This window comes from Microcaecilia unicolor, chromosome 5 (genome assembly GCF_901765095.1).
Source record: "Microcaecilia unicolor chromosome 5, aMicUni1.1, whole genome shotgun sequence".
Classification (NCBI taxonomy): Eukaryota; Metazoa; Chordata; class Amphibia; order Gymnophiona; family Siphonopidae; genus Microcaecilia; species Microcaecilia unicolor.
The window spans coordinates 2,648,423-2,667,935 of record NC_044035.1 but is presented as its reverse complement, the minus strand read 5'-3'; the positions used below and the strand labels follow the sequence as shown (position 1 = coordinate 2,667,935).

Genomic DNA, 19,513 nt, shown 5'->3' with positions numbered 1-19,513 from the left:
TTGGGAGCTGGTTGTTAAAGTAGGCCCTCCATGGCTACTTTAACCCTCGGGCCCCCATCTCAATTCTCTTTTACTTTGCTGGTGGAAATGCTGAGCTTCGCCAGCCAAGTGAATAGACTGCTGCTGCTCCCCGCTCCTGATTTCCAGCTCTGAGCAGCAGGCTGGGACTTCTCCTGCATGTGCAAGAAGTCCCAGCTTGCTGCTCAGAGCCAGAAACAAGAAGTGGGGTGTGGTGGCAGTCCATAGCATGCCTATATGAGGTGGAGAGAGAGGGGCATGCGTTGTCCCTCCAGTCCACCAATGCCCCGCCCCCCTCCCCCAAATTGCAGGGCTGGCTATGCCCAGAGAGAGAGAGAGAGAGAGAGAGCCCGTTGTTAAAAATTTACCAGCACACCTCTGCTTATACTGAAACATTTATCAGTGCGGACCCACTTACCAGCGTCTCTGGCTATTGAGTATTCAGACACGTCTGGAACAGAAAACAGGAGACACTATTATCACCACGATGAACCGTACATATCTCAGAAAAAGTTCAAACAGAAAGTGATTCTGAAGAGCTTCGTTCACAAAAAGCAAACTGTGAAGAACTAAAAATAATGTCTAAAGATTCAACCACATGTTTTTCTTTGTTTTCTGCAAAGGGCAGATAAATTCTGGCCATTCAAATCACTGAATTTTATGCATTTAAAAAGCAGCAGGGCTTTAAAAGTACACAGGAAGCACTGTTCCCGCTAAGCTGAGCAGGCGTTCCTCCAACCGCATTGCCGCCTGCGAGGGGCAGTGCCTTAATATTGTGTTTGCAATTGCTAGGGACAAGCAGGTTCCCTGGAGTCCTGCAGAGCTTGCTGGTCCCTCAGTATTGGAAATGTGAAAGTGAAACAACGCCCCCCACTGGATGGAGGACTCCCACTCAGCTTAGAGGGAACAGTGACAGGAAGCACCAAAATTCAGCTGTTCTCTATATAACCTATATGTGACATCCAAACCCTTCCTACAATGTTTAATGGATAGGAAATGCATTTCAAGATGTATGTGGGTTTTTACCATTTGTCACTGAAAAGTCTGCATACCTGATTTCATATCTCTTTTAAGATGTGCAGCAGACCCTGCTTCTGATAATTGGTTTATAACTCACAGTAAACTTCATGGGGATGCAGCTAAGGCCAGAAAAGGTATATTGGTGAGGAGAAGATATGGTGAGGCAAGAAAACTGGGGGTGAAACGGATCTAACTTTACTGAAATGCAGACTTGGTGTTTTAGATACTTGCCAGTTTGGGCCAGGGTATGTTCTATGTCCTAAATGAAAAACCAAGACCAGAACAATTTCGGCCTGGGATGCTGAGAGAATGTCTTTGAAAAATTTAAGTCTCTCTGCTTAGCTTGGACTTCGCATTTTTGAAGTGAAATGCTGGTCAGGTGGTGCTACGGAGTAAAGACCATGTCGGCATTTGAGAGTGAAATTGTAGACGTATTTCAGCTGCCTTGCTCTGACTGTGGCTCCAGCCCCATTGAAGAACGCACACAATTTTAAGGGGCTTCTCCAGCTGAAATCCTGGCTTTTTCTTACTCAGATTCCCAGTAAGGAGGCACCAATCAAAAGATTTTATGTGGGTGAAGGAGGAGTCAAGGAGTAGCCTAATGGTTAAATGCAGTGGCCTGAGAACCTGGGGAACTGGGTTCAGTTTCCAATGCTGCTCCTTGGCTGAAGGGAGATATGATAGAGGTCTATAAAATAATGAGTGGAGTGGAATGGGTAGACGTGAATCGCTTGATTACTCTTTCCAAAAATACTAGGACTAGGGGGCATGCGATGAAGCTACAAAGTAGTAAATTTAATACAAATTGGAGAAAATGTTTCTTCACTCAACGTGTAATTAAACTCTGGAATTCGGTACCAGAGAATGTGGTAAAGGCGGTTAGCTTAGCAGAGTTTTAAAAAGGTTTGGCCGGCTTCCTAAAGGAAAAGTCCATAGACCATTATTAAATTGACTTGGGAAAATCCACTGCTTATTTCTGGGATAAGCAGCATAAAATGTTTTGTACTTTTTTGGAATTTTGCCAGGTATTTGTGACCTGGATTGGCCACTGTTGGAAACAGTATGCTGGGCTTGATGGACCCTTGGTCTGTCCCAGTATGGCAATACTTATGTACCTGAGCAGATGACCACAGCTGCCGTCCCCTGATCACAGACAACTGTTGAGGAGCTATTATAAGAGCATTCCCAAATAGATGATTCAGTCCCAGCGCATTGCACCTCTTGGAGGATAAAGTGTCCACTGCTTGAACCAAAACTGGTTACTTCTGGAGGAGAAAGAGGTGGGCCACAGCCGAGCTGCCTGCAAACAACTGCGGCATCACTCATATTCCATCCGCTGCTACAAACCATCCCAAATACTCTGTCAAGAAAGAGTTCGACACGGCCCTCACATTTGTTCTTTCCATCAGCAAGCCTCAGTGCCACAAATTCTGAAATACAGGAAGAAAACAGCAGGTCATAGGCCATAAGAACAATCATACTGAGTCAGGCGAAAGGTCTCCTGAGCCCTGCATCCTACTACTACTACTACTATTTAACATTTCTAAAGCGCTACTAGGGTTACGCAGCGCTGTACAATTTAACATAGGACAGTCCCTGCTCAAAGAGCTTACAATCTAAAGGACATGTGTACAGTCAGTCAAGTAGGGGTAGTCAAATTGGGGCAGTCTAGATCCTGCTCTGAAAGTGGTCAATCCAGGTTGTGGTTATTATTCAGACTCTCATAGACTTGTTACTATGATATCTTGAAATATAACCGTGGCACACCAATCACACCTGAAGTCTCTATTATTTGAATAAATCACAGATAATTTACTCACAGACAGATGTTCAGAAGTGCTGCTCCAGGGCACAGAGACTCCATAATCTGAGAGCTGTTGGAGGTGGAGATCTGAGGAGAGGTAGCTTTTTTGCAAGTGAGAAATAGTTGGGCAGATAGAAGTGGTTCAAAGCTGGGTGACTGGAATGTGCGATATCTCATTAGGGAGGAGATATTTTCAAGGTAAAAAAAACCAAGTTCGTTGCAGGTAGGGTTACCATATGGCTCCAGAAAAAGGAGGACGGATTGAGCCAGCCGGGTTTTACTTCCATTGCCTTTCAAAGCAATGGAAGTAAAACCCGGCTGGCTCAATCCGTCCTCCTTTTTCTGGAGCCATATGGTAACCCTAGCAGGGAGTTTCAGCAGGACAGAACTGTCTGGGGCAAGATGGTGCATCCCCCATGTCTCTAGCAAGATGGTGAATGCCTCATGGCTGAAGGGACAAAGAGGTGTTGAGCCTCACACAGGCTCAGGGAGGAGCAGATAGAGACCAATGGGGACAGAGCCTGCCATCGGGTAGCAAGGGGTGGTCCTAGAGGACAGCTCTCGATTGGAGGGAAAGGTCATACCTGGCTGACCTCTCAGGACAGAGATAGTAAGACTAAACAGGAAATGATAGCAAGTAGACACAGGAACCAGGCTTGGCTGAGAGAGAAAAGAGGTCTGGGCAGCCTCACAACCAATGGTAACCGTTCTTAATCAGACAGACAAGTGTGGTTGCATTGCCTGTGAACTACATTACACACAATGCCTTGCTCACATATCTTTGCTGAGGAAACTACAACAGTAAAGGTCCTTAGAAATTAGAATAACAGTAAAAGCATTACACACATTTTAGAATCACGTTATAAACTAGAGCAAAGCTGTCAGAGGACAGAACAGGTATCCATCAGGGTCCCAAGGCGTAATTCACAGCCAGAGACCTGCAATGGCTTTCCTAACACTACCTTGCTAATAATGGTTTCTAAATTTCCAAACACTGTTAGAATAGGGAAGATTAACAGTCATTAAATATCTGAACTTTCCTTCCTCCACTGACAAAACAAAACATTCAACAGTTTTCTCAACTTAAAAATAATGGAGAAAAAGGACCTCAGTGTAATCAGAACATCTCAAAAAGCACCATCACAGGTCCTCAAAAAAACTCCATTCATCTCAACGTCTCAATAATCGATTGCCTTTTATCAATGTTAAAAGCTTTTTAAATAACCTTTTAAGTCTTATTTTAACAACTTTTTATTAAGAAAAATTTTAAATCTTAAAAATTTGAGATAAACAACTAGGTTTTCAACTTATCTTTGGAGGAAACTGTCTTATCCAAATGGTTAAATTCAATGCTGTACCATTATAATGTGGGACCCATCAAATCAGCTGAAGCTCTCTCATAGCTGCTTCAGCTTTTGCCACTTTCCACTGCCAACAGATGCAGAGGCATATTTTCAAAGCACTAAGACTTACAAAGTTGCATTTTTCAAAGCACTTAGACTTACAAAGTTGCACAGTAAGCTATGGAACTCTGTAAGTCTAAGAGCTTTGAAAATGAGCCCCGGGGAGGGGCATAATCGAACGGGGATGACCATCTCTAAGGGCGCACATCTCTAAGGACGTCCCGACGAAGGGGCGGGGAAACCGCTATTATCGAAACAAGATGGGCGTCCATCTTTCGTTTCGATAATACAGTCAGGGACGCCCAAATCAGCAAATTTAGGTTGACCTTAGAGATGGTCGTCCCCAGGACTTGGTCGTTTCTGATTTTCAGCGATAATGAAAAGTGAGGACGCCCATCTCAGAAACGACCAAATCCAAGCCATTTGGTTGTGGGAGGAGCCAGCATTTGTAGTGACATGCCAGGACACCAACCGGGCACCCTAGGGGGCACTGCAGTGGACTTCACAAATTGCTCCCAGGTACATAGCTCCCTTACCTTCAGCCAGATGCACTAACTGAACGGAAATAGCCCTTCCCTTACTGATCCCTTAGCGAATCGGAAAGGAACGGGCATGCATGAAGGAAATCGCATGCAAATGAGCTGCTCGCTGTTAGCTCATTTGCACACAATTTCCTTCCTAAGGAGGGGAAGTCATTGCAGAGCAGCCAAGCATTATGCGTGGCTGCTCTGTGCATGCCAAAGACGGCTTCACACATGCAGACAAGCTACGTGCATAATAGCCATCTACAACCTTAGAAAAATACAAGTCCAGGTGAAAACATCCGAGTGCTCACCAGGGACGTCTTTTTTCCACTATGCCTCCGTCGGTGTCCAAAATGTAGATGTTTCTGTGAGAAGGACATCCATGCCTCTGCGATGCATCCTCTTTATTTATTTGGATTTTGGATCACAAGTAGCAGCAGTGGGATTTGAACCAGCCACCTCTGGATTACAAGACCAGTACTCTAACCACTAGGCTACTCCTCCAGTCCCTTGAAATTTGGCCATCCCTGTGTGTGTGTGTGTGGGGGGGGGGGGGGGGGGGGGTTCAGTTCAGGACGTCCAAAATGTTTGAAAGAAGGATGTCCACACCTTCGCTATGCCTCCACTGAAACACACATAGCCCCCCCCCCCCCACCACCACCACCACCTCCAGGGACCTCCATACTGCTGCGATGGACCTACGTATGACATTTCAGGCTGCCAAAAAAAGTTTTTAAAGTTGTTTTTTTCAGGGTGGGAGGGGGTTAGTCACCACTGGGAGAGCCAGGGGAGGTCATCCCCAATTTCCTCCGGTGGTCATCTGGTCAGTTCGCGCACCTTTTTGAGGCTTGGTCGTAAGAAAAAATGGACCAAGTAAAGTCACCCAAGTGCTTGTCAGGGATGCCCTTCTTTTTTCCATTATCACTCGAGGACGCCCATCTGTTAGGCACGCCCCAGTCCCGCCGTCACTACACCTCCGACACGCCCCTGGGAACTTTGGTCGTCCCCACGACGGGAAGCAGTTGGGGACGTCTAAAATCAGCTTTTGATTATGCAGATTTGGGTGACCCTGAGAGAAGGACGCCCATCTCCCGATTTGTGTCGAAAGATGGGCGCCCTTCTCTTTCAAAAATAAGCCTGCTACTAGTAACATAATAAATCTGTGTGGTCATCTCGTTCGCCCAATAAGGTGACTTCAGCTGCATCTGATGCTCTGTGGATGTTACCCCTTCCCCCTCTGTGCCTTGTTTAAGGTGTAAAAGTCATTTAGGTTTTCCTTTGGTTCCAACCTCTTTCTATATATGGATCCTCTGCAGGAGCATAGCCAGACCTTGGCGGGGGGGGGGGGGGGGGCAGAGCCCGAGGTGGGGGGCACTATTTAGCCACCTCCCCCTGCCACTTTGGACCCCCCCGCCTCCCCCTGCTGCCGAACGCCCCGCCACTTTGGACCCTCTCCTGCCGCCGCTTCAGGTACCGTGTTTGCTGGTGGGGGTCCCCAATCCCCGCCAGCCAAAGAGTCTTCTTCAGCGCTGGTCGACTCCAGCGCTTTCATTGTGTGATCTTCTGTTTCTGACGCCTTACATCCTGCACAAGGCTACATGCACAGTGCAGGACGTAAGGCGTCAGAAACAGATGATCACACAACGAAGGCGCCAGAGTCGATCGGCGCTGAAGAAGACTCTTCAGTTGGCGGGGTTTGGGGACCCCCGCCAGCAAACAAGATACCTGATGCGGCGGCAGGGCGGGGCGGGAGGGTCAAATGTAGAGTGGGCCAGGGAGTAATCTGTGGGGGCCCATGCCCACATGGCCCCACGTAGCTACGCCCCTGGTCCTCTGTGATTATCCTGCCTGTTTTTGAATTCCATCTCTGGTTTTGTCTGTACCACCTCCACTGGAAGGATATTCCAGGCATCTACCAAAAATGCATTTCCTGAAGTTACTGCTAAGTCCACCACCCTGCAACCTCAATTCATGTCCTCTTATTCTTCTGCGTCCCTGTCTCTGGAAGAGGTTCGTTTGTACATTAATACCTGCCAAATCTTTAAACGTCTCTGTCATATCTCCCCTGTCCCTCAGTATTTCTCTTTCTGTAGCCTGTTTTCAAGTTACCCTCAGTCAGGGCTGAATGAAGCATAGCCCAACAGTGGTGTCCCTTGATCCTTCTTCCGCTGCTTAACTAACAAGACATTAAGACTCAATAAATGCCGAGAAATATCATTATTATGCGAAACAAAACATTGTATATATTTATGAAGATTAGAAAAACAGTGAAACTCATGTTGAATAATGGGTGTGGTAGACGGCAGTGAAAGAGTTAAGTGCATGACAGCCAGGGCAAATAAACTGTGTAGTGCCCCCCCCCCCCTTTCCTTGGTGCCCTGAGCACATCTTAATGGTTAATCCAGGGCTGCCTCTGGTCTATAGCTTGTCACTGTGCAGAAACAAATGACTCACCAAACTCCACAGGTACCGTTGGGCTTGAAGAAACTGTGGAAGGACAAAGATGATATTGTAAAAACCAATCTGACACTGGGAGCCCTGAGATTATTCTAAAAGTGAGTCCTAGGTGTGAAATAATACCTGGCATCATTTAACACTGTGAGTGATGAAATGCAAAATTCAATATCAAGATTTACTTAACGTGGAGGGGCATAATCGAACAGAAACACCTATCTCCATGGGCGTTTATCTCCGAGAACGGGTCCGTGAAGGGGCGGACCGAATCGTATTTTCGAAAAAACATGGATGTTTATCTTTTTTTGAGCTGGGCGTTTTTGTTTTTCAGCGATAATGGAAACCGAAAACGCCCAGCTCAAAAACGAATAAATCCAAGGCATTTGTTCGTGGGAGGGGCCAGGATTCGTAGTGCACTGGTCCCCCTCACATGCCAGGACACCAACCGGGCACCCTAGGGGGCACTTTTACAAAAACAAAAAAAAAGGTAAAAGAGCTCCCAGGTGTATAGCACCCTTCCCTTGTGTGTTGAGCCCCCCAAATCCCCCTCAAAACCCACTGCCCACAAGTCTACACCATTATTATAGCCCTAAGGGGTGAAGGGGGGCACCTACATGTGCGTACAGTGGGTTTGGGGGGGTTGGACGACTAATAAGCATTAAGCAGCACAATTGTAACAGGTAGGGGGAGATGGGCCTGGGTCCACCTGCCTGAAGTCCACTGCACCCCCTAACAACTGCTCCAGGGACCTGCATACTGCTGCCAGGGAGGTAGGTATGACATTTGAGGGTGAAAATAAAAAGTTGTGAAACTTCATTTTTTGTGGTGGGAGGGGGTTAGTGACCACTGGGGAGTCAGGGGAGGTCATCCCCGATTCCCTCCAGTGGTCATCTGGTCATTTAGGGCACTTTTTGGGGCCTTATTCGTAAAAAAACAGGGTCCATGAAAAGTGCCCTAAATTCTAGCTAAAAACGCATACTTTTTTCCCATTATCGGTGAAATGCGCCCATCTCTGTTCGGCAGATAACCACGCCCCAGTTCCACCTTCGCCACACCTCTGACACGCCCCCATCAACTTTGTCCGCATCCGCGACGGAGTGCAGTTGAAAACGTCCAAAATCGGCTTTCGATTATACCGCTTTATTCGTTTTTGTGAGATAAACGTCCATCTCCCGACTTAGGTCGGAACTTGGGCGTTTTTCTCGTTCGATTATAAGCAGGATAGGAACATAGTAGATGACAGCAGAAAAAGACCTGCACGGTCCACCCAGTCTGCCCAACAAGATATACTCACGTGTCATTTTTTGTGTACACCTTACCTTGATTTGTACCTGTCTTTTTCAGGGCAAAGACCTTACAAGTCTGCCCAGCACTATCCTCGCCTCCCAACCACCAGTCCCGCCTCCCACCACCGGCTAAGCTTCTGGGGATCCCTTCCTTCTGAGGAGGATCCCCAGAAGCTTAGCCGGCGGGGATAGTGCTTGCCTTGGAAAAGGATATAAAAGAGCCTGAGAGGGGCACATATCCCAACCTACTAAATCTGGGGAACCAACAAGTTTTATCGTGCCTTTGGGCTGATCCCCAGGTTATTACACTTATACCAGTCTTTTATACGTTAACAATAGAAGTGCTGGTTCATTTTCTGAAGCTGTTATAGTGGTCTTTCCTAAACGAGGCAGAGACCCCCCCCCCCCCACACACACACACACACACACTCACAAAAATTACAGGCCTATATCATTACTGAACTATGACTCTGTAAAACAGATGCTTAAAATATTAGCTGCCTGGCTCGGTGCATAATCCACAAAGTAGATTTATACAAGGACGGAGGGCTGTGGACAAGTCAAGTCTTTTGCCTTGTCTTGCAAGCAGCAACTCTGGCCCAAGAACCAGCTTGTGTGACGTCACTTGATGTCAAAAAGGCTTTTCATTATGCTGGGTGGAAATATTTGAAACTTTATTGTGCTTCAACCTTAGTCACATTTTTGTCGAGATGATACAAATTTTAGATTCACAATCAGATGTGAAACAGCTTCTTTCTCCCTCAAGAAAGAGGCGAGACAAGTACGTCTCCTTTCCCCCTTGCACTCAGTCTCATCCTTGAACCCCTATTGAAAACAATAAGCACACAAGTGGATATTCAAGCTCTTGAAGTGCGACTACATGTGATAAAAGTCTTGGTAACACTCTTGCGACATTTTGGGTCTCTGCCCGGGGATACCATAAACTAGGCAAAAACAGAGGTTTTGCCATTGAATATCCACTGCACACGAGGTTCCATTTGAAGTGGTGAACTCTTGAACTTAAATAACTGGGGATTATGTTTAGAAATACTTCTTCGGACACGGTTTCTGCTAATGTGGACATAATGCTTATAAGATATTGCGTGTGGCACTGTGGTTGACGTTATGGAGCTGGTTATTATTCTTTTTACTCTCAGATCTCATTCTTAGTAAGTTCTTATAGAAATCAAAAACTCCTAGAATTTCTTTTAGGACACTGAAATGTCTAAAAGATCTAGGAGTTCGATTTCCAGACTGTTGACATTATGCCACAGCATCTTTGCTGACAGCAGCCTGTTGGTGGTGGTAGAAAGGATTCCAATTTTTGGTTGCAGTTAGAAAGAAATGAAGTGTGACCACATCCCCTCCCTATGTTAACAGAAGTGAAAGACATCCCTATTGTCTAGCAGTGGCTTACTATTATCGATATAGCTAGAACATAAGAGTAGCCATATTGGCTCGACCAATGGTCCAGGTAGCCCAGTAGCCTATTTCCAAACAGTGGCCAAGCCAGTCACAAGTACCTGGCAGAAACCCAATTAGTAGCAACATTCCATGCTACCAATCTATTGGGCAGCTGGATGCAGTACCTCTGGAATCCAGAAAGCTCTCAATATCTTATTGGTTGTGCTGGTGGAGTAGAAAAACATGTCCCTTGTTAATGCCAATGTTGGGTGGAGATGTGTGTTTAATACCCAAAGTATGAATATCAACTAGTCAAATGGAAAAATAGAGAGGTCATTATTCAAAGCAATTTAACTGGGCAGGGGAGATTCCTGCCTGGTTAAACTGCCTGAGATCCATTGAAGATCAGTACCAACCACCAAAACCAGCTATTCGGTGAGCGGTCCAAGGGCGGAGTTGGGAAAGAGTCGGCATTTAACCAGTTAAGTGCCAATTTTCAACCCTTAACCGATTAACCCCACCCCCCCCTTTTTACAAAGCTGCGCCGGTGAGGTAATGCTGAGTGAATGCGCTGTGTCGACATTGCTGTGCAGCTTTGTAAAAGGTGGGGAGGGGGTAAGTTAGCCAGTCAAACCAAACAGCACAAATTGGGGTTGGTTGTGTTGTCTTTAATACCCAAGATGTGTTATGAGAAATGCACAGGCTTACCTGTTTGGTTAGGTTCAGAGCCCTTAGAAATACCTACAATGGAAAGAGGAAATATATTACATAAAGAGTCTCTCAAAGGAAAGATTTAGGATTAGACAAAGTCAGCATTTTCACCACATAAAAACTAAAAGCCTCTTTGAAAAATGTCCTGCCAGAAGGTCCAGGGCATGTCACAGAGGAGCAGGGTTATTAAAAAAAGACTCTAGGCAGCAGAGAGAGAGGGGCCTGAGAGTGCTCTGAGCCCCTTCTCCACTCATTAGGCACATGTCACACTCACTTGAAGGCTCTCTCGCTCTGGGGTCCTTTTACTAAGTTGCAGTAGCAATGGGGGCCATTTAACCCGCACACCAGGGCCCTTTTTACCACAAAGGGTAAAAAGCCCCCCTAAAAAAAATGGCCAAGCGGTAAGATTACACTTACCACGTGGCAATGTAGCGGGGAGTATTTACCACCACTCACTGAGACAGCAGTAACCCGGCAGTAACCAGGCAGAGTGCGGTGCTGCCCAATTACCACCGGGTTAGCAATGTGGTAAAATTTCTAAAAATATTTTCTAGCATGCCAGAAAATGGCGCACACTCGAACTGGAACTGCCAGTGACAGCCATGTTGGGCCAGAGATAGTTCCAGGCTGCCATGCGGCAATACAACCCTTTCCTAAAAGGTCCCCTCCTCTCTGAGACCCTTCTGTCACTCATTAGAGCTTCAGCACCAGTGCTGATCCTGATCTGAAATTGGAGAGTCATGGGATAGGAGGTAATCTTCTATTGTGGATTAAAAACTGGTTAAAAGATAGAAAAACAGAGAGTAGGCTTCAATGGTCAGTATTCTCAATGGAGAAGTGCAGTTAGTGGGGTTCCCCAGGGGTCTGTGCTGGGGCCGCTGCTTTTTAACATATTTATAAATGATCTAGAGATGGGTATAACTAGTGAGGTTATTAAATTTGCTGGTGACACAAAGTTATTCAAAGTTGTTAAAATTGCAAAAGGATTGTGAAAAATTACAAGAGGACCTTACGAGACTGGGCGTCTAAATGGCAGATGACGTTTAATGTGAGCAAGTGCAAAGTGATGCATGTGGGAAAGAGGAACCCAAACTACAGCAACGTAATGCAAGGTTCCACATTAGGAGTCAGTGTGTGGTGGCTGCTAAGAAAGCAGATAGAATGTTAGGTATTATTAGCAAAGGAATAGAAAACAAAAATGAAGACGTTATAATGCCTTTGTATCACTCCATGATGCGACCATACCTTGAATACTGTGTGCAGTTCCAGTCACCACATCTCAACAAAGATATAGTGGAATTAGAAAAGGTGCAAAGAAGGGCAATGTAAATGACACAGGGGATGGGATGACTTCCCTATAAGGAAAGACTAAAGCGGCTAGGGCTCTTCAGCTTAAGGAGAAAAGGCGGGTGAGGGGAGATATGATAGAGGTCTATAACATAATGAGTGGAGTAGAACGGGTAGACGTGAATCGCTTGTTTACTCTTTACAAAAATACTAGGACTAGGGAGAATGCATTGAAGCTACAAAGTAGTAAATTTAAAATGAATCAGAGAAAATATTTTTTCACTCAACGTGTAATTAAACTCTGGAATTCGTTGCCAGAGAATGTAGTAAAAGCAGTTAGCTTAGCGGGGTTTAAAAAGAGTTTTGGATAGCTTGGCTTGGCTACTGTTTGGAAAACAGGATACTGGGCTAGATGGACCATTGGTCTGACCCAGTATGGCTACTCTTATGTTCTTATGCATTATTAAAATGGACTTGGGGAAAATCCACTGCTTATTTCTAGGATAAGCAGCATAAAATATATTGTACTTTTTTGGGATCTTGCTAGGTACTTGTAACCTGGATTTACCAATGATAGAAACAGGATACTGGGCTTGATGGACCTTCGGCCTGCCCCTGTATGACAATACTTATGTAACCTTTTCTAATTCTGCTATATCTTTTTTGAGATACGGTCACCAGAATCGAACACAATACTTAAGGTGAGGTTGCACCATGAAGCAATACAGAGGCATCATAATATTTTTGGTCTTACTTTGCATCCCTCTCCTAATAATTCCTAGCATCCTGTTTGCTTTTTTGGCCATCACCACACACTGGGCAGAAGATTTCAGCATTTTGTCTACAATGACACCTAGATCTTTTTCTTAGGTGCTGACTCCTAAGGATGACCCTAGCATCAGGTAACTATGATTCGGATTATTCTTCCAAATGTGCATCCCAATGTATCACAGGAAAGGACAATGAAGTACCTGAGCCAATTTGTAATAACCAGGCACCCTGTCCAGGTAACATCTAGAGCAGAAGGAAGAGGTTTTTATCACCCAGCAGGATTTCCAAAGAGTTTCAGGTACAAACAACATGACCTCTAAAGAGAAAGATAACAGCTTCCAGCAGAGTCGCTGCATCTCTAGCCTTCATCCTGCTAATCAGTAAGTGATAAGAACTTGTAAACAGCATTGACATTGTATCGCTCCATGATGCGACCGCACCTTGAGTATTGTGTTCAATTCTGGTTGCCGCATATCAAGAAAGATATAGTAGAATTGGAAAAGGTGCAGCGAAGGGCGACTAAAATGATAGCGGGGATGGGACGACTTCCCTATGAAGAAAGATTAAGGAGGCTAGGGCTATTCAGCTTGGAGAAGAGACGGCTGAGGGGAGACATGATAGAGGTATAGAAAATAATGAGTGGAGTGGAACAGGTGGAAGTGAAACGTCTGTTCACGCTTTCCAAAAATACTAGGACTAGGGGGCATGCGATGAAACTACAGTGTAGTAAATTTAAAACAAATCGGAGAAAATTTTTCTTCACCCAACGCGTAATTAAACTCTGGAATTCGTTTCCGGAGAACGTGGTGAAGGCGGTTAGCTTAGCAGATTTTAAAAAGGGGTTAGATGGTTTCCTAAAGGAGAAGTCCATAAACCACTACTAAATGGACTTGGGAAAAATCTACAATTCCAGGAATAACATGTATTGAATGTTTGTACGTTTGGGAAGCTTGCCAGGTGCCCTTGGCCTGGGTTGGCCGCTGTCTTGGACAGGATGCTGGGCTCGATGGACCCTTGGTCTTTTCCCATTGTGGAATTACTTATGAGGACAACTTATTAAGATCCTGCCCAAGAGGGAACAGCACTTATGAACCGTGTGACTCCCACTGCCCAGGTGGTGAGGTTTACCAGTAATTAAGGAGAAAAGTGTTTCAAGTCTGTGCCTCAACCAATACATATGGTTGTGCACTGCCTCTACAGAGCAAAGCAAGTTCTTCCACTGTGCACCTCTGTGGCAGTGTTACAAGGATCTCTGCCCTCTCCTTCTTCTATCATCACTGAAAATCCTGGAAAATATCCTTACAAATCCTCAACCTGTCTTCTCAGGAATTCCTCCAATCTCCTGCCTAGAAGGGTTTCTTCTGCAGATGCTTGGAGAAATGTTAACAAAGATATAATACGATATAGGCCACAATTAAGAAACAGAATCCTAAACTTCATCCCAGGTCTGGGGGAGGGATTTGCCCGTGGATGAGGTTAACCATATCGTAATCCCAATAACAGTCATAGCAAATACCATAAGTTACAACAGACAGTCATGTTATTCCCAGGTATATATTTAATGCTCCAAGCAGGAAACGCTACTATGATAACCGGTGCCTGCAGTGAACTTAATTGTTCTCTTCTGGACGTACCTGCACACACCACGCCTGCATGTTTCTCCCCAGCACAGGGATACAACGTAGACACGTTATGAGGACAGTCCAGCAAAAAGGATTCATTTCCTGTACACTGCACGTCATACAGCACGAACGCCCCTTCTGCAGGACCAAAATAGGAGAGTTGTAAAGAGTCTTCCAGCGTACAGCCCAGCTCTCTGCACACAACTTCTGCGTCATCCGTGTCCCAGGAATCATTACAGACTGCTCCCCAATCTCCATCCACAAAAACCTCCACACGGCCTTTACATTTATCACCTCCGTCGGCCAGTCTCAGCAGCGACGCTGATTCTGTAAACAGAGAAAGAGTTTCTGTGTTAGAAAACTGATAACATCTCCAGGTAAATTATCTGATGGCACCTAACTTCCATGGTCCAGCCTAGGAGTGATCATTTATACTAGAACGCATCTGGAAAAAAAAAACACAGTGCTGTTCAGAAAAGGTGTGGCATCGTCGATCAGCCCACTTTTGGTTGATGTAGCAGGACGTTACGTCATTTTGGAAGCGTTGGTTGGGAGGCAAAAGCTGTTAATTTGTAACGTGTTTTGTTGAAGCCGCTCCGTGAGGTGTGGCATTGGTGGGTGCATCATCTAGGGGGAAAACCTCATATCACTGACTTATTACCAATCATGGGAAATGTCATGTTTCCAGCAGGAATGGACAATCCGATTTTTGGCACCTGGGCGAAGAAGGGAATTGTGCAATTAGAGCATTTGCTACAAGATGATGGGGAGGTGTTGTCATTTGAAGCTATACAGGACAGGGTGGGAGTGGCCTGGGGTAATAGGTTTGCATTTGCACAAGTCAAGCATTATATGAAGTCCTTGCATCAGGCCTCCTTGAGGGGCCGATGGGGGGACCGGATCCGTGGTTTTTTTGAAGAGCTGGTAACTGATAGGCATTCGGTCTCTGATTTGTATGGGGCTCTGGTTCGGCGTATACCACAGAGAAGATATGAGGGCCTCAAGCATAAATGGGAGCAAGATCTGGGATACTCCTTGACATCATGGAATGTGGAGACTACTTTAATAGGATTAAGGCGGTTAGTAAAGGATGAAAGGTTAAGAGAATGTGGGTACAGGATAGTCCTTTGGGGTTATATGTCCACAGCGCAGCGGGCTCATGTGTTGGGTTTGGTTAGTACTGCCTGTTCCAAATGTGGGGGGGGGGTTCCAGGCTCCTTCTACCATGCATTGTGGCAATGCCCAAAAGTGCGTGCATTTTGGCAGCGGATCCGAGGGTTTCTGATCAGACTAGGATATAAAATACAGGGAACGGAGGGCCAGTTTTTGCTTGATCGACCAAGAGCTTTTTCCCCTTTGTGTGCTCCAGCAACTCTGTTATGTAGAAAGCTGAGTTTGGTGGCTCGAAAGTGTATAATGCAATATTGGGCCTGACCGGAAGCACCCGCCTACTGGCATTGGCGCAATCAGGTGCACCGATTAGCTTCTTGGGAGGCTAGAGATTCAAAATTATCGCCTAAACGTAGGAAACAATTTCTTCAGATATGGATGCCTTATCTTCAGGTGCTCAGCCCAAGGGGTAGAAGTTTGCTTATTAATGCTCATTGAGGATGGTATGGTAGGGGAAGCTGTATTAGATTTTAGTTGAGCAGCTGGAGGTGGGGGGGAGGTGAGGGGCTGGTTGCTGTTTCGTTTGTGGGGTGCCCCGAAGTATTGTAATTTTGGTTCTGATGTATTTACTTGTAACCACTCAGTTAGCAGTAAGCAGGTTCCCGAGACTAAGTACTAGGGGGGAGGAGGGGTTGGAGGGGGTGTGGGGGGGGGGGAGGGAACTTTACACGTTGTAGGATGTTATGAGTATGTTGAGTTGTTTACCTTTGTTATAACAATAAATAAAACTTTAAAAAAAAAAAAAACAGGCATAATCCTTTGATAAATGCACTCACACTGGTGGCAGTGGGTAAATTCATGCAAATGCTTTTAAAACAGAGAACCCAGTGGATTGAAGGCCCTCGGGCAGCATGATTTCACTAGAGGCAGGTCCTGTCAGATTAATTTCTTGGACTGGTGACCAGAGACTTGGATCAAGGAAGAGTTGCTTGATGTGGTGTGCTTAGATTTTAACAAAGCCTTTAACACAATTCCACATAGAAGACTAAACTGAATGCCCTGGTTATGGGCCCTAAAGTGACTGACTGGGTTAGGAACTGGTTGAGTGGAAGGCGACAGTAGCGCCGGCAAGCTTTTGAGGGAGCAGAAGGCTTCTTCCTGCCTTCCTGCTTCTGGGTCTGTCTCTCTCCTGCTCCTGTGTGCCGGGACCCAGATGATTGCGTTAACACGATAACCCAGGTCCCAGCACAGAGGAGCAGGAGATGACAGACAGGAGCAGACACAGGAAGGTAAGGGGACAGGATGGTGGCCTGAGTGCGGGGGGGGGGGGGGGGGGGGGGGGGGGTGCAGTGTGACAGTGGCCCGGGTGGGAGGATTGTCCTGCCCCTGGGCCCAGTAGTGTCTCTCGGTGGCCCTGCCTTGCAAAGGTTAAAGAATGGTCTGGAATTTGGCAGCTAAGATTTCATGCTAAAAAATGCAGGGTCATGCATTTGGGCTTCAAAAACTTGGGGTGGGGGGGAGAGGTAGTGAAATATTACTATTCATAAAAGAGGAGTGGGACTTGGGTGTGATCATATGTGATGATCTTAAGGGGGCCAAAACATTTGGTAGAAAAAGCGATGATGAAAGCTAGAAGGATGCTTAGATGCATAGGGACAGGAATAACCAGTAGGAAAAAGGAGGTGATTATGCCCCTGTAAAAGACTCTGATGAGACCTCATTTAGAATATTGTGTACAGTTCTGGAGATCCCACGTTTATAAACAGGTTGGAGTCGGTCCAGAGGGCAGCTACTAAAATAGTCTTCATGATAAACCGTATGCGGACAGAATTAAAGATCTCAAGACGTATACTTTGGAAGAAAGGTGGGAGAGGAGAGATGTGTTATTAATGTACAGGAGGTGACTCTCTTTCAATTGAAACTCTCAAATTAGAGGGTATTGGGTGAAGGTAAAAGGAAACAGACTCAGGAGTAACCAAAGGAAATACTTTTTCATGAAAAGGGTGGTGAATTCATGTAACGGCCTCCCAGTGAAGGTGGTAGATTCAAGATTCAAGATTCCTTCCCTACACCCCTTCCCATGCACTCCGCTCCATGGATAAATCCTTCTTATCTGTTCCCTTCTCCACTATTGCCAACTCCAGACTTTGCGCCTTCTGTCTCGCTGCACCCTACGCTTGGAATAAACTTCCTGAGCCCCTACGTCTTGCCCCATCCTTGGCCACCTTTAAATCTAGACTGAAAGCCCACCTCTTTAACATTGCTTTTGACTCGTAACCACTTGTAACCACTCACCTCCACCTACCCTCCTCTCTTCCTTCCCGTTCACATTAATTGATTTGATTTGCTTACTTTATTTTTTGTCTATTAGATTGTAAGCTCTTTGAGCAGGGACTGTCTTTCTTCTATGTTTGTGCAGCGCTGCGTACGCCTTGTAGCGCTATAGAAATGCTAAATAGTAGTAGTAGTAGTAGTAAGAAAGCTTGGGACAAGTGCAGAGGATGGGATGGTAGATGGCATGGATGGACAGACTGGATAGGCCATATCTTGGTCTGCTTTCCTTTTCCTATGTTTCATAGTTGTGAGGGAGTGAGGGGTAAAGCCTGGGATAAGCACAGAAGATTCCTATGTGCAAACGAAAGATCAACCAATGGTCAGACTAGGTGATCTTTACCTGCTGTCATTTTATAATATCTCTATAACTAAATAAAAAGAACAGAAATGAAAAGATACCTGAGCAGATGATGCTGGCTGCTTTATTAGGATAACAGTTGAGTGATATGAGTTCCCGATGCAAGCATTCCCAAAGGTACAGTTCATTGCCTTCACAGACCACATCAACCATAAGAATTCTTCCATCGCCCTCACCAAAATAGGCGTCTTTAGGTGCATCGAGTGCTGGTCCACAGCCCAACTGTCTGCAGACAACCTCGGCATCGTCCATATCCCACAAGTCATCACAGACAGTTCCCCAGACTCTTCCATAGTAAAGCTCGACACGGCCCGAACATTGGTCCCAACCGTCCACAAGCAGCAGTTCTGGCAGAAACTCTGAAAAGATGGAAACATGGTCTATGCTCAGCGAAACATGGACCAATATCTAGCCCCCGAATTCTACAGATGGTGCCGAGCTTTGGAAATTTGCCTGCACATTTTCCCATGTCCATGCATTTAAATCTGCTAGCCCACAACTCAAAAGGGGGCATGGCCAGGAGAGTGGCAGGGGCATTCTTAAAAGCAGAGATGGGTTTGTTACTTTTTAAAAGGACTTAAGTAAAAAGTAAAAGTACTGGCTTCAAAAGTACTGAAGTAAAAGTAGAAAGTCTTGTCCCCAAAAAATACTCAAGTCAAAGTAATAAAGTACAGCTCTTAAAACTACTTTTTTACTACAAAGTAACAAGAATTCTTAACAAGCTGGATCACTGAATCTAGTATGTCTACAAGCAAACTTCCAGGGGGGTCAAATAAGGTCCTTCCTACAAAAAAACCACAACATCCTGAACATTGCAGTGGGCAGAAGAACATTAATACACCTATTAGAAAACAAAGCAAGCTGGATTAGTACAGATCAGTCCTACACAAACACTTGATGCTAACAGAATTCCCAGTCTTTTTCACACATGAACAGAGGTGGCCCCTCATGAAGTATTTAATAAGTAACAGCAAACTAAAAATAGAAATATGTAGACAGAAATTACACTGAACCCCCTAGAAGCCAAAGAAACAAACAGTGATGCGTCCCTTTGTACCGTGCAAAATACAGTGCACTTTTTCTAGTGAAAAAGGTGCCGGTACTCAAATGCTAGGCCACCCTTCAGGGGTGGGGGTAATCACTGAGGGACCCTCCCCACAATAGCCAGGCCCCCTGCAACCAGTCACAGAACTCATGACAAGGCAGAATTGGTGTGTAGAGCCTGAGCTCTTTCATTAAAATTTGGGGTCCATGGGTCAATTTTAGCAGACACAGAAAAAGGTGCCGGTACTCAGTACCCCCAAGTACCCCCTCAAAAAAGGCCTGGCAAAATATAAAGAGAGCAAATGTAAATTTCAAAAACTTACATATTCCAATTGCTACATTAAAATTAACACATAAAACAAT

General features: G+C 45.4%; 1 protein-coding gene across 1 annotated transcript in view; it reads right to left on the bottom strand.

Moving 5' to 3' along the window:
* The window catches only part of LOC115471031 (deleted in malignant brain tumors 1 protein-like), a 141,275-nt gene extending 122,917 nt beyond the window's left edge, over nucleotides 1–18,358 (bottom strand). The window contains exons 1-5 of the mRNA XM_030204700.1: nucleotides 18,148–18,358; nucleotides 14,317–14,631; nucleotides 10,622–10,654; nucleotides 2,154–2,468; nucleotides 437–469 (exon numbers count right to left, since the gene is read on the bottom strand). Coding sequence (XP_030060560.1) covers nucleotides 437–469; nucleotides 2,154–2,468; nucleotides 10,622–10,654; nucleotides 14,317–14,631; nucleotides 18,148–18,358 — 907 coding nt within the window. The remainder of the gene's footprint in view (nucleotides 1–436; nucleotides 470–2,153; nucleotides 2,469–10,621; nucleotides 10,655–14,316; nucleotides 14,632–18,147) is intronic.
* Nucleotides 18,359–19,513: the final 1,155 nt, after the last annotated feature.